This window comes from Mytilus galloprovincialis, chromosome 5, assembly GCF_965363235.1.
Source record: "Mytilus galloprovincialis chromosome 5, xbMytGall1.hap1.1, whole genome shotgun sequence".
In the NCBI taxonomy this organism is placed as follows: Eukaryota; Metazoa; Mollusca; class Bivalvia; order Mytilida; family Mytilidae; genus Mytilus; species Mytilus galloprovincialis.
The window spans coordinates 100,976,260-100,991,875 of NC_134842.1; the positions used below are offsets into that span (position 1 = coordinate 100,976,260).

The 15,616-nt window shown below is 37.5% G+C and overlaps 1 protein-coding gene and 1 long non-coding RNA gene across 2 annotated transcripts in view; both read right to left on the reverse strand.

Moving 5' to 3' along the window:
- LOC143076899 (VWFA and cache domain-containing protein 1-like) overlaps positions 1-4,136 on the reverse strand; it is a 28,894-nt gene extending 24,758 nt beyond the window's left edge. The window contains exons 1-4 of the mRNA XM_076252788.1: positions 3,861-4,136; positions 3,043-3,157; positions 1,811-1,991; positions 357-493 (exon numbers count right to left, since the gene is read on the reverse strand). Of these exons, the coding sequence (XP_076108903.1) occupies positions 357-493; positions 1,811-1,991; positions 3,043-3,157; positions 3,861-4,129 (702 nt within the window). The 5' untranslated portion in view covers positions 4,130-4,136. The remainder of the gene's footprint in view (positions 1-356; positions 494-1,810; positions 1,992-3,042; positions 3,158-3,860) is intronic.
- Positions 4,137-5,498: 1,362 nt separating this feature from the next.
- The window catches only part of LOC143074907 (uncharacterized), a 43,443-nt gene continuing 33,325 nt past the window's right edge, over positions 5,499-15,616 (reverse strand). The window contains exons 4-6 of the long non-coding RNA XR_012978155.1: positions 7,608-7,733; positions 5,913-5,992; positions 5,499-5,644 (exon numbers count right to left, since the gene is read on the reverse strand). This is a non-coding gene — a long non-coding RNA (uncharacterized LOC143074907). The remainder of the gene's footprint in view (positions 5,645-5,912; positions 5,993-7,607; positions 7,734-15,616) is intronic.

The following is a 15,616-nucleotide window of genomic DNA, read 5'->3' on the forward strand; positions in this document are numbered from 1 at the left end:
AATGTTTACCCACTGATCAATGTGCTGGTGTATAATGTCACCATCTTTTTAACTAATGTGATATTGCTATTTTAACACGGAGTAGGTCTTTTCATTTTGCTCTAATTTGTTATACTGTTATTTACTTATTTTTTATTGGTTGTGCATTTTGCAATGGGAATTTTTATAACCAAATATGTATTGCAAATTTTTAATACATCTTTACACAATTGAAAATACATGACTTGTATTTAAGTGAATCGAATGCATATGTTTCATTTTATTGTTTAGTATCTGACCTACCATTTTGTTACTAATTTAATTATAGCTAATTTAAATTTCTTAGAAAAAAACAATTTTGATTTCAAATATCTTACATTAAACCCAGGGTTTTGATCCTTTTTTCCAGTCAAATAATTTGTATACTCTCTTACATCAAGTTCAGTTTCTGTTTCATCAATATATTGAAACGGATTTGAAAAAGCTGAAGGCGTAAATTTTACAGCCGACTGTGCTAAAATAAACAAATGATTAATTTTATAAAACAAATTAACACTCAGCTAAATAGATTGATGCATATGTAAACATTTTCTGCTTTATTTGAAACTGAAACATTATAATACTTCTTTCTAAAACCACTTTCGCAAATTTTTTGTTCTTCCCTCGCCGGGATTCGAACCCATGCTGCTGAGATATCGTGACACCAAATCGCCTGCACTGTAGCCGTCCCGCTAGACAACAGGACCACCTGGGCTTCATAAAAATGAGGCTTTCAGAGGCCGGGTGTTACCTTTCCACGTCATATAAATATACGGTAGTGGTACGTCCTCTATTCCTAGAATGGTACATCACCGACTTTTTACTTTCATCAGCAACACGACAGGTACCACATGTGGATCAGCATCTGTATGGTAGAACAATGATATTGGTATGCAGTTGTATAAGCAGGGGCACATCTCATGTCTGCCACCCCTCAGTTATAGTTCATTGACTTTGAAACGCTCAATGTTAAAGTTTGTGATTAGGTCAGTTTACGATGAAACACTCTTGGTAAGTCAATAATATTTGGCATGCAGTTTTAGGTCTTCAATGCTCTTTAACTTCGTTCTTACTTGGTCTTTTTAACTTTTTTTTATTCGAGCATTACTGATGAGACTTTAGTAGACAAAACGTGCATCTTGTGTATAATATTTTAATTCTGGTATCTATGCTGGATTTATTTGCATGAGCATTTGCACTTTTTATTTCAATGGAGAAAACATGTATAGCAATGTAAAATAGCAATAAGCAGATAGTGGTATTATGGACAATGATTTAGCTAGCCAACAAGTATAAAATGATTTATTTAGGATGTAAACAATTACATATCGCTGAAAGAAAATGACAAGCAAGGAAATGACAATGGTTTTACACTAGTAATTGTGGGGCCCTTTATAGCTTGTTGTTCGGTGTGAGCCAAGGCTCCGTGTTGAAGGCCGTACATTGACCTATAATGGTTTACTTTTTTAAATTGTTATTTGGATGGAGAGTTGTCTCATTGGCATTCACACCACATCTTCCTATATCTATATCATACAATAAATTTGTTGGTGTAGCATTCCTTTTATTGTACTGTGGTTCGTTTGTTCTTTTTGTTCTTTTTGTTTTTTAGTATATTGTTTAGTTGAATGTTGGTATTTCTTTTGTCTTTTTTTTTGTCGTGGTATTGCTCATTTTTCTCCGACTTTCCTGTCTCTCTTTTAAAATGGTCTCTGCAACATCTCTCCCTAATTAGAGAAGGATTTCCAACAAATTGATGTCTAAAGTCACAAAAATACACATATACACATACCTAAAGTAACTTTTCTAGAATTAAATCTACATTTTGGTTGACTGTCAGATGTAAGACTTCGGTTATGATACAAGAAAACATTGTTCATCTCTGAGTTTGAAATATGAAAATCAGCTTCCGAGATGACGGTATGCGTTTCTTCCCTCAAAACAATACATAGGTAAAATTTTGTATTTGCAACCTAAAAAGATAAAATTTCATTAAAATTGATTCATCTAACTAAAATAAGAAAACTAGAAAACAAAGACGCACAAGAACTTTACTGGAAAAATGTATGACTAAAAAATTTCAGCATTTGGACATACTGGAAAATTAGCTTGACGTTTTGTAAGTAGGTGTATTCAATTTGTCTTGAATTGATGACAACTCGGCCTACGTCCAACTCGCCCAACTCAACCACTCTCACTCATTATTACAACTTGCATCGGCCTCACAGCAACTAAATGCTTTAAAACGTTTGGGCTCTATTTTGGATAGACTTATTCAGGTTTATGCTATTTTATTTTTATTTTTAGAATATTACTACTAAAAATAATTGAAGAAAGTATGTCTTCAATATCTTAATGTAACACTCATTTCCTAATACGACTTATCACTATGGTTGTCCATGGTTACTGGCACCACGATAGGTACCATTAGCACCTGACCTTATGATAGTTTTAGGGATTAGCATAACAGTTCCCGGATTATTTGTTTTTCTGTGTATTACTGTACGGACTGTTATTGGTCAATTCGTTCTTTTTCTTTTAGTTGAGTTGTTGCTAGTACTTCGACGTATAACATTATGATTGTACATTCGTATTCCCTTCCTTTTACACAATCAATAGATACATATGAAAATACACTGAAATAGTATATATTTGTTGAGGAGCCAGCTGAAGGACGCCTCCGGGTGCTGGAATTTCTTGCTACATTGAAGACCTGTTGGTGACCTTCTGCTGCATGTTGTTTTTTTCTATGGTCGGGTTGTTGTCTCTTTGGCACATTCCCCATTTCCATTCTCAATTCTATGTACGATGATAAAATTAAAACTTAAAGCGCTAAATAGATTTTTTTTTTTGGCCGAGTAAAAAATCAAAACAATATATGATCAATGCCAATAAATAATTGCAAAATGTTAATTGATACTTAAATTTAATCATTGCTAAATTATAACGTTACCGATTTCAATATTTTACAACGTCTTTCAAGAAAAGGCAAACAGATTTTTTTTTATTTATTCATATACATACAGGTCCCCAGAAGTACGTTGCTTGATACTGTAAATACCGACTTCCTTCATTCACAAGACGTCCTCTAGGCAAGGTGAAATAAACGTTTGGTAAAGTCATCTTACCCGATTCACCCCTGTGTAAAATAATAGAGTAGTTTAGAAATTATTATACAACCTATATTGATTAAAAATGCGTCCCTAAACATCAAACGCAAACTTCTTAAAATGTTGAAGTTTGAAGAACCCAAATCCCCTTCAAAACGAAAAGGAAGCGAACTCGGTTTTATCCAGAGAGGTAATATGTTCCTGATTCACTTGCATTTCCTATAATGGCTTCTTTGATACAAAGTTGCTGTTTACAAGGAAGCTATTAAACCAAGAGTTCCAAGTGGTGAAGTTGAAATCATCCCTTTGAAAATTACGAACGCCATCAGCAGTTGCTTGACCGTAATGGAATATCTGTTACACAGATGACCAGATATATGATCCAATGGTCGTAACGACAATCCCGTCCTCTTCTCCTAGAATGTTACCTGCCGAATCAGACTTATTATCATGTTTGTACTTACATGAATAACATTACGGGTGCCTCATGTGGAGTAGGATATGATTACCCTTTCTGAGTACCTAAGGTAGCCCCTGGTTTTTGTTGCTGTCTTTAGTTTTCTATGTCGTGTTTTGTATACTGTCTTTGATTGTTTGATTTTATTGGTCATGTCATTGTCATTTTGTTTTCGACTAATGTGTTTGAATAATCCTTTGAAATCTTTTATCTTTCTTTTACTAGTTTGAACTTTTCATTTAGCATTGTTATAATGTCGTAGTATAAATATGTACCTTTTCATAGAATTAATTATGTTTGCTGTCCCCGATGTTCTTTCTAGACTAGTTATGTCCACAAGTACTGGATCTTCATTAATTTCCACAAAGGCAGGCTCTGGGAGTAAGGGATGAATTAAAGCTCTCCCAGTATTGTCAATCATAAAGCCGTATGATGAACTTCTCTCCTCAAAATATTCGACTTCCTTTAAAAGTTCGCTTATTTTAACATCAGTACATGATACACCTTGCATAGCTCCTGAATAACGGTGAACGGTTTTACACATTGACGTTATCAACCCTGTGAGGCAAATTAAAAAGATGTTTAAACTATGCAAAATGACGAAATTGACAAAAAAATATTTAGTTCTGGTTTTATTTTTCTGTCTTTCATCCGTTCTATTTTTTTTTCGAAAAAAAATTCTAAATATCTTTCTTTAATTTGCATTCTTTCTTTCTCCCTTTCGTTCCTTTCTCATATTATTCCTTTATTTCTTTACATGTATTAACGTGTATACATTGTATTTAGTTATTCTTTCCGAAATGTCTATCATTGTTTAATTTATGGATAGGTTTTATAAATAGTTTTCTTATTATTCATGTTTAGCATCGGTAGGTTACCGGTAATGCTGTAACTACAACACATCAGGTTTACAAGTGAACGTTACAAAACATATTGATGAATGATTCATATGTATGATTTTAATTTCGTTTAATTGTTCTTTAAACTGTTTGTCATAGAGTCGGTCAAACTGTGATTCTTTTATAGGTAACATTTTATTGATTTTTTTAATTGTGTTGATTTTTTATTTCGAGTAAGTACGTTGTAATGAGCTCTTGTTAGGCATTTGGTCAAATTTTAATTATAGACTCAATTCAATTTCAAGATGGGAAAATGCTACATGTTGATGCATAAAAGTGTGGGAAAGCGAACAACGCTGGTGTTTGTCAAGCTGTACTTTCTTTGCCCTAACACTCCAAATAAGTCACAAAAAGTGTTTATTAACATTTGTCCTGTCGAGGTCTGTTAAAAAATAACATGACAATTAAAATCCACGAATTCCCATCAATCAAATGTCATTAATATAATGATTATTTATCTATGCAAGAGTAAAAATACTCTATAGGCTATTGGCCCTTATTTATATAATAAAATTTAGAACTGCTTATCAATCCAAATATTTGTATAGCTCACAAGCTATTTCTCATTGTTATTCATTGTTGAAGAATGTATGGTGACTAATGATTGCTACCTTTTACGTTTTTTTTTTGTCTCCGGTAGAAGGTTATTTCATTTGCAATCTCACACTATTTTCTTATTTTTATATAGAATTCTTGGTTCTCATTTTGGAGACATGCATGCGGGTTAACTAAATAGATATTCCAGTCACTGACAGGTAGTTTTTTTGGTACAACAAGGTTTACGGTCCAAACAATCAATATAAACTGTTGTAGTTTTCAAAGGATTTTATGAACATTTGAAATTCAAGTTTTATTTTTAATTTTTGAAGTTGTAGCATATACTTTATCTATATCTATTTTCACAGGCATGCATTATGATACTAGCTATAAAATTTAAATTAGAGATAACATCTGGAAATAGTTATATTAGTCTCATCGAACCTCATCGGATGAAATATAAAGTACCTGCCTCTTTCAGAAAACGGATCGACGTATGGAATACTGAATACCTGGTTAGTATTTACATCACGTGATGGTACATGCAGATGGACGTAGAATGTGGCCATTTTCATCGATAAACTACCATGTTGATTCTGATCCACGTACGTGAAATGTCCTTCCTAGAATAAATATGGAAAACATACGTCTTTCATTGTACTGAACTGCAGCCTGATAACGGGATACAGAATAATTCGTATTAATTATGATTATTGCGTGACTAAATTGTCTGCTCAAACATTCATTTATTTACATAATTATTTTAGCAACAAGTTTAACAAAACAATCTACATGTCAGTATAACACTCTCATATTTGGGTTTTCTGTTATAATAATGCAGTATCTTTTCTGACGAAAAAAGCTTTGTAAGCTAAATTTGTTGATAAATACCCGAATGTTTCCGTAGAACCATTTTGACTTTGCTTGAGTTGCCATCTCTCGTAATTGTTGTTTCATCTCGTTCGTTGCACCTGTAACCATACAGACTAAATTAAGTGTACATGCTATTCCAAAAACATTTTATGAATGAGGTCTAGCAAGCCCCAAATAAATATTTTGGAATGTCTTATAATACCTTCACCAACTATAAAATATAAGGATTTCTTATGTCCGTAATTACGATATGTGATAAGGTCACATTTATGGACGTAGATAATTTATATAACTACATTACATGTATATATGTTTCATTAGAATCCGTAATTTTGATTGGCTGACAACAATCACCAGGCGCTGCCATATCAAATATTTATTTCCGTTAAGAATTGAATGCCTCTTTTTGAACTTTCATTGGGGTGTAAAAGCGTTGACCGAAGTACATTTTGTATGAAGCGCGGAAGCGCTTCATTCTAAAAATATACGCACGGTCAACGCTTTTACAACCCTATGAAGTTACAAAAAGAAGCATTCAATACTTATAATTACATTTTTTAGCTTGGGTCATTTATCTAATTTACCTGTGCACTTTATCGTGGGACCTCGTGTCATCATGCATGATAAATTTTATTGTGTAATAACGTTGATTAAGGAATAACGCGAGATTGCAGTGTAGCCAATCAGAACAACGTATTATAATGAAACATACATCTAAATGTAATTATTATGAAATACAACAGCTATGACTGCACGTGCTATCAGTGACATGGTTCAAACAATACAAAGAAAAATAAACGAAAAGATGGATATAACTCTCAGTGAAATTTCATAATTGTAGCATAAAAATGTAATTATAAGAATTGAATGCTTCTTTTAGTAGTTGTATAGGGTTGCAAAAGCGTCGATCGAGCGCACATTTTAGTATGGAGCGTTGCTGCGCTTCATACACAATGTGATTCGGTTAACGCTTTTACACCCCACTAAAATTACAAAAAGAAGCATTCAATTCTTACATATTATTACATTTCATTTATGTTTTATAAGAATCCGTGCGTTTGACTGGCTAAAGTCGTATGGCTTCCGAAATCAGATGTTATTCTCAATAAAATGCAACATGCATGATTGCACGTGCTTCCCATGACAACGTCATAATATTGGATGGGTAAACAACCGAAAAGTTTGTTATGACTCGTAATTTCATAGTTGTAGCATATAAACGTAATTCTAAGTATCGAATACTTCATGTAATTTTATAGGGTTGTAAAAGCGTTGATGATCGTTCGCATATTTTTAGTGTGTTCAGCGTGTCCGCACTTCATACAAAATGTACTTCGGTCAATGCTTTTACACCCAAAATAAAAGAAGTCATGAAGACGTTACATGTATTTTTTTTAAAAACTAATTCAGGATTTGGCGCATAATAATACCTCGTGTTTTGGCTAATTCAGAAAAAAAGGTCCAAATACGAATTTAAGAGTACAACATGGACAAATCACACTAAATTTTAGTACATGGCACATGCTACAAATTAAAAAAGAAAAATAAATAATGGACGTACTTCATTGTAGTTCTCAAAAGCTAATGAACACTTAACTTTGCTTTCTCGATTACAATAGTTACAATGTACCAATACGACAAGGGAGATATTAACTCCATCACAATGTACCAATCATTGCTCGTTATAACCATTTAAATATGGTTTATACTTACCAGGGCCAAGCAGGTAGGTAAACATGATTACTCTGTTTTGTAATTTGGCATTTTCGTCGCTGATTACCTCCCTTGGATCTCTCCCTTCATTTGATCCGCCATCAGTAAGTAAAAGTATAACCTGATCTTGAAATAGATAAAATGAGAATTTTCGGTATATAAAAATGAAGATGTGGTATGATTGCCAATGAGATAACTATCCACAAAAGACCAAAATAACACAGACATTAACAACTATAGGTCACCGTACGGCCTTCAAAAATGAGCAAAGCCCATACCGCATAGTCAGCTATAAAAGGCCCCGATAAGACAATGTATATTAATTCAAACGAGAAAACTAACTGCCTTATCTATATAAAAAAAATTAACGAAAAACAAATATGTATTATCACATAAACAAACGACAACCACTGAATACCAGGCTCCTGACTTGGACAGGCACATACATAAATAATTTGTCGGGGTTAAACATGTATACATGTATTTCATTACTGTCTCAAAATGAGCATGTATACACTACATCTCATTTTATTCATTGCTTAAATGATGTTTTGACAAATTTAACGTGGACAATGGTCGAAAATACGTGGTCTTCTTCTTCATCGGCACATATCGCTACCCTACACGAAAGTTAGTTCGAGTAAACTGCCGAGGTATGCCGAATGAAAAAAAATACTTTGAAGGTTGATAGTCAAAAAATAAAATAAGATATAATTTTGTTAAATGACTATCCGTTTTGAATACATGTGACGGCTTTATCAATAAAGCCTTAATTTTAAAATCAAATGTCTGTCTCCTAACACTTTTAATGTGTTAGCTTGCTAAATTTTATTTAAATAAATTTTGCCACCATAAGATCCGTAGACGAAAAAGTTAAATACTTTGATTCACAAAAGATATTTACAATACAAGTATATACCATGGACAAAGGAATACTTTTCATTCATTTATTTGTAAAGCGGTAGGGTAAGAAAAGTTAAAACAAAATAACTGCACATAATTTACCTAAATATACAAAAAAAAAATGGTTTCGGGCAATTTTTAGGCATTTATAAGTTTAAAATGTTCATAAATACGCCACGATCCTGCTAGAACCTCACAGTACACACACGACGCGATGTCAGACTCTTAGCTGTAATACTTTAAATTTTAGAAAGAGCTGCGGAAGGTCTTTTTTCCGGACGTCGGGATGTGGGATTTACACTTATCGCAGGAATCGGGAATTACTGATGAATTTTTCGGCATCATTGAAAGAATGCTTTATTTTTAGGGAAATTCGGGGTTCGTCGTTTATTTTCAAGGGAATTCGAGATGACACCACCTCCTACCTTCTCAATAGAAATTCAAAAGATAAGAAGACTTTTTTAATACCCCACTAGTGTGAAATAAATTAAGGTGCCACCTTACTTTAATATTACCTGTATGTCATCTATGAGACAAATACTGTTGATTCATTAATTACGTGCATAACACGTAGTACAAAAATGTAATGTGACGTCTTCAAATGTGAGGTTAGATCTTTTAATAAATGATATTATACTTAGGCCGTGTTCACACCAAACTCCATGTACACTAAACATGTTTACAATTAGTTTAATATACTGGACATTGGTTTCACATTAAATTTGTTCCCATCTATACACCTTGTTTAATTACCTGTACATAAGATGTGTTCACAAACCCCAATTGGAAAATTAATCTGGTCCTACAGATACTAGTGTGGTTCTAGCCGTCGATAGCAGCCGGCGTTAATATTCATGAGGCCAGCCTTCAATAATATTCATGAGCCGGCAATAATATTCATGAGATGACTTGCGTTCGAAGAAGTGTTGTTAGAAACTATGAACGATAACTATGATTAAATAACGTTCCTATTTATATGTGATATTACTTCAAACAGGCATGTCAATGGGTGTCTTCTTCGAGGTCCGCGTTTACTAAATTAACTTTTGGGCTTCTTCAAGGACTTCTAGGTCTGCGTCTTTAAATAACATTGTAAATGTAATAAAAACAATGCAAATGCTTCCATAAATATAAAACAAAGTAATGGTCTTTTAACATTCTGTGATAAGAGAAATAATGTAAACTGAAGCAATAACAAGTTGAAATAAATATAATTAAATATAGAAATTTAATGGGACATTACAACAAACAAATAAAGTAAAGAACAGTTCTTATTAAAATTTTGTGAAAGGATAAGGGGGGTACCCTGGTATATCAAAAATTCTAAAATGAACTATTGCCGGCTGGCCAAATAAAGAGATTCTCCACGTGGGCAATGATACCAGAGGAAGAGGTACTTATTGCCTTTAAAATGGCCCATAGCACTTGTACCCTAAACCCGTACGAGTTTGTCAGTAGAGGGTTAAAATGGGGGATATGGTATTCTGGTTTACAACGAATTCGAACTGAACTATTGCCGGCTGGTCAAACTAAGAGATTCTCCACATCAACCATCATACCAGAGGTAGAGGTTGGTATTGCCTATAAAATGGTTCATAGCACCTATGCCCTAGACCCGTACGAGTTAGTCAGAAAAGGTTAAGGGGGGTACTCTGGTATATCACAAATTCGAAAATGAACTATTGCCAGCTGGCCAAATGAAGAGATTCTCCACGTGGGCAATGATACCAGAGGAAGAGGTACTTATTGCCTTAAAAAGGGCTCTTAGCACTTGTACCCTAGACCCGTACGAGTTTGTCAGTAGAGGGTTCAAAGGGGGGATATGGTATTCCGGTTTACAACGAATTCGAACTGAACTATTGCCGGCTGGCCAAACTAAGAGATTCTCCACATCGACCATCATACCAGAGGTAGACGTTGGTATTGCCTATAAAATGGCCCAGAGCACTTATGCCCTAGACCCGTACGAGTTAGTCTGGAAAGGATAAGGGGGGTAGCCTGGTATATCACAAATTCTAAAATGAACTATTGCCGGCTGGCCAAACGAAGAGATTCTCCACGTGGGCAATGATACCAGAGGAAGAGGTACTTATTGCTTTTAAAATGGCCCATAGCACTTGTACCCTAGACCCGTACGAGTTTGTCAGTAGAGGGTTAGAAGGGGGATATGGTATTCCGGTTTACAACGAATTCGAACTGAACTATTGCCGGCTGGCCAAACTAAGAGATTCTCCACATCAACCATCATACCAGAGGTAGAGGTTGGTATTGCCTATAAAATGGCTCATAGCACTTATGCCCTAGACCCGTACGAGTAAGTCAGGAAAGGATAAGTGGGGTACCCTGGTATATCACAAATTCTAAAATGAACTATTGCCGGCTGGCCAAACGAAGAGATTCTCCACGTGGGCAATGATACCAGAGGAAGAGGTACTTATTGCCTTTAAAATGGCTCATAGCACTTGTACCCTAGCCGTACGAGTTTGTCAGTAGAAGGCTAAAAGGGGGGATATGGTATTCCGGTTTACAACAAATTCGAACTGAACTATTGCCGGCTGGCCAATCTAAGAGATTCTCCACATCGACCATCATACCAGAGGTAGAGGTTGGTATTGCCTATAAAATGGCCCAGAGCACTAATGCCCTAGACCCGTACGAGTTAGTCAGGAAAGGATAAGGGGGTACCCTGGTTTATCACAAATTCGAAAATGAACTATTGCCGGCTGGCCAAACGAAGAGATTCTCCACGTGGGCAATGATACCAGAGGAAGAGGTACTTATTGCCTTTAAAATGGCCCATAGCACTTATACCCTAGACCCGTACGAATTAGTCTGGAAAGGATAAGGGGGGTACCCTGGTATATCACAAATTCTAAAATGAACTATTGCCGGCTGGCCAAACGAAAAGATTCTCCACGTGGGCAATGATACCAGAGGAAGAGGTACTTATTGCCTTTAAAATGGCCTATATCACTTGTACCCTAGACCCGTACGAGTTTGTCAGTAGAGGGTTAAAAGGGGGGATATGGTATTCCGGTTTACAACGAATTCGAACTAAATTATTGCCGGCTGGCCAAACTAAGAGATTCCCCACATCAACCATCATACCAGAGGTAGATGTTGGTATTGCCTATAAAATGGCTGATAGCACTTATGCCCTAGACCCGTACGAGTTAGTCAGGAAAGGATAAGGGGGGTACCCTGGTATATCACAAATTCGAAAATGAACTATTGCCGGCTGGCCAAACGAAGAGATTCTCCACGTGGGCAATTATACCAGAGGAAGAGGTACTTATTGCCTTTAAAATGGCCCATAGCACTTGTACCCTAGACCCGTACGAGTTTGTCGGTAGAAGGTTAAAAGGGGGGATATGGTATTCCGGTTTACAACGAATTCGAACTGAACTATTGCCGGCTGGCCAAACTAAGAAATTATCCACATCGACCATCATACCAGAGGTAGAGGTTGGTATTGCCTATAAAATGGCCCAGAGCACTTATGCCCTAGACCCGTACGAGTTAGTCAGGAAAGGATAAGGGGGTACCCTGGTTTATCACAAATTCGAAAATGAACTATTGCCGGCTGGCCAAACAAAGAGATTCTCCACGTGGGCAATGATACCAGAGGAAGAGGTACTTATTGCCTTTAAAATGGCCCATAGCACTTGTACCCTAGACCCGTACGAGTTTGTCAGTAGAAGGTTAAAAGAGGGGATATGGTATTCTGGTTTACAACGAATTCGAACTGAACTATTGCCGGCTGACCAAACTAAGATATTCTCCACATCGACCATCATACCAGAGGTAGAGGTTGGTATTGCCTATAAAATGTCTCAGAGCACTTATGCCCTAGACCCGTACGAGTAAGTCTGGAAAGGATAAGGGGGGTACCCTGGTATATCACAAATTCTAAAATGAACTATTGCCGGCTGGCCAAACGAAGAGATTCTCCACGTGGGCAATGATACCAGAGGAAGAGGTACTTATTGCCTTTAAAATGGCCTATAGCACTTGTACCCTAGACCCGTACGAGTTTGTCAGTAGAGGGTTAGAAGGGGGATATGGTATTCCGGTTTACAACGAATTCGAACTGAACTATTGCCGGCTGGCCAAACTAAGAGATTCTCTACATCAACCATCATACCAGAGGTAGAGGTTGGTATTGCCTATAAAATGGCTCAAAGCACTTATGCCCTAGACCCGTACGAGTTAGTCAGGAAAGGATAAGGGGGGTACCCTGGTATATAACAAATTCTAAAATGAACTATTGCCGGCTGGCCAAACGAAGAGATTCTCCACGTGGGCAATGATACCAGAGGAAGAGGTACTTATTGCCTTTAAAATGGTCCATACCACTTGTACCCTAGACCCGTACGAGTTTGTCAGTAGAAGGCTAAAAGGGGGAATATGGTATTCCGGTTTACAACGAATTCGAACTGAACTATTGCCGGCTGGCCAAACTAAGAGATTCTCCACATTGACCATCATACCAGAGGTAGAGGTAGGTATTACCTATCAAATGGCCCAGAACACTTATGCCCTAGACCCGTACGAGTTAGTCTTGAAAGGATAAGGGGGGTACCCTGGTATATCACAAATTCGAAAATGAACTATTGCCGGCTGGCCAAATGAAGAGATTCTCCACGTGTGCAAAGATACCAGATGAAGTGGTACTTATTGCCTTTAAAATGGCCTATAGCACTTGTACCCTAGACCCGTACGAGTTTGTCAGTAGAGGGTTAAAAGGGGGGATATGGTATTCCGGTTTACAACGAATTCGAACTGAACTATTGCCGGCTGGCCAAACTAAGAGATTCTCCACATCGACCATCATACCAGAGGTAGAGGTTGGTACTGCCTATAAAATGGCCCAGAACACTTATGCCCTAGACCCGTACGAGTTAGTCTTGAAAGGATAAGGGGGGTACCGTGGTATATCACAAATTCGAAAATGAACTATTGCCGGCTGGCCAAACGAAGAGATTCTCCACGTGGGCAATGATACCAGAGGAAGAGGTACTTATTGCCTTTAAAATGGCTCATAGCACTTGTACCCTAGACCCGTACGAGTTTGTCAGTAGAAGGCTAAAAGGGGGGATATGGTATTCCGGTTTACAACGAATTCGAACTGAACTATTGCCGGCTGGCCAAACTAAGAGATTCTCCACATCGACCATCATACCAGAGGTAGAGGTTGGTATGGCCTATAAAATGGCCCATAGCACTTATGCCCTAGACCCGTACGAGTTAGTCTGGAAAGAATAAGGGGGGTAGCCTGGTATATCACAAATTCTAAAATGAACTATTGCCGGCTGGCCAAACGAAGAGATTCTCCACGTGGGCAATGATACCAGAGGAAGAGGTACTTATTGCCTTTAAAATGGCCCATAGCACTTGTACCCTAGACCCGTACGAGTTTGTCAGTAGAGGGTTAGAAGGGGGATATGGTATTCCGGTTTACAACGAATTCGAACTGAACTATTGCCGGCTGGCCAAACTAAGAGATTCTCTACATCAACCATCATACCAGAGGTAGAGGTTGGTATTGCCTATAAAATGGCTCAAAGCACTTATGCCCTAGACCCGTACGAGTTAGTCAGGAAAGGATAAGGGGGGTACCCTGGTATATCACAAATTCTAAAATGAACTATTGCCGGCTGGCCAAACGAAGAGATTCTCCACGTGGGCAATGATACCAGAGGAAGAGGTACTTATTGCCTTTAAAATGGCTCATAGCACTTGTACCCTAGACCCGTACGAGTTTGTCAGTAGAAGACTAAAAGGGGGGATATGGTATTCCGGTTTACAACGAATTCGAACTGAACTATTGCCGGCTGGCCAAACTAAGAGATTCTCCACATCGACCATCATACCAGAGGTAGAGGTTGGTATTGCCTATAAAATGGCCCAGAGCACTTATGCCCTAGACCCGTACGAATTAGTCTGGAAAGGATAAGGGGGGTACCCTGGTATATCACAAATTCTAAAATGAACTATTGCCGGCTGGCCAAACGAAGAGATTCTCCACGTGGGCAATGATACCAGAGGAAGAGGTACTTATTGCCTTTAAACTGGCCTATAGCACTTGTACCCTAGACCCGTACGAGTTTGTCAGTAGAGGGTTAAAAGGGGGGATATGGTATTCCGGTTTACAACGAATTCGAACTAAATTATTGCCGGCTGGCCAAACTAAGAGATCTCCACATCAACCATCACACCAGAGGTAGATGTTGGTATTGCCTATAAAATGGCCCAGAGCACTTATGCCCTAGACCCGTACGAGTTAGTCTGGAAAGGATAAGGGGGGTACCCTGGTATATCACAAATTCTAAAATGAACTATTGCCGGCTGGCCAAACGAAGAGATTCTCCACGTGGGCCATGATACCAGAGGAAGAGGTACTTATTGCCTTTAAAATGGCCCATAGCACTTGTACCCTAGACCCGTACGAGTTTGTCAGTAGAGGGTTAAAAGGGGGGATATGGTATTCCGGTTTACAACGAATTCGAACTGAACTATTGCCGGCTGGCCAAACTAAGAGATTCTCCACATCAACCATCATACCAGAGGTAGAGGTTGGTATTGCCTATAAAATGGCTCAGAGCACTTATGCCCTAGACCCGTACGAGTTAGTCAGGAAAGGATAAGGTGGGGTACCCTGGTATATCACAAATTCGAAAATGAACTATTGCCGACTGGCCAAACGAATAGATTCTCCACGTGGGCAATGATACCAGAGGAAGAGGTACTTATTGCCTTTCAAATGGCTCATAGCACTTGTACCCTAGACCCGTACGAGTTTGTCAGTAGAAGGTTAAAAAGGGGGATATGGTATTCTGGTTTACAACGAATTCGAACTGAACTATTGCCGGCTGGCCAAACTAAGAGATTCTCCACATCGACCATCATACCAGAGGTAGAGGTTGGTATTGCCTATAAAATGGCCCAGAGTACTTATGCCCTAGACCCGTACGAGTTAGTCTGGAAAGGATAAGGGGGGTACCCTGGTATGTCACAAATTCGAAAATGAACTATTGCCGGCTGACCAAACTAAGATATTCTCCACATCGACCTTCATACCAGAGGTAGAGGTTGGTATTGCCTAT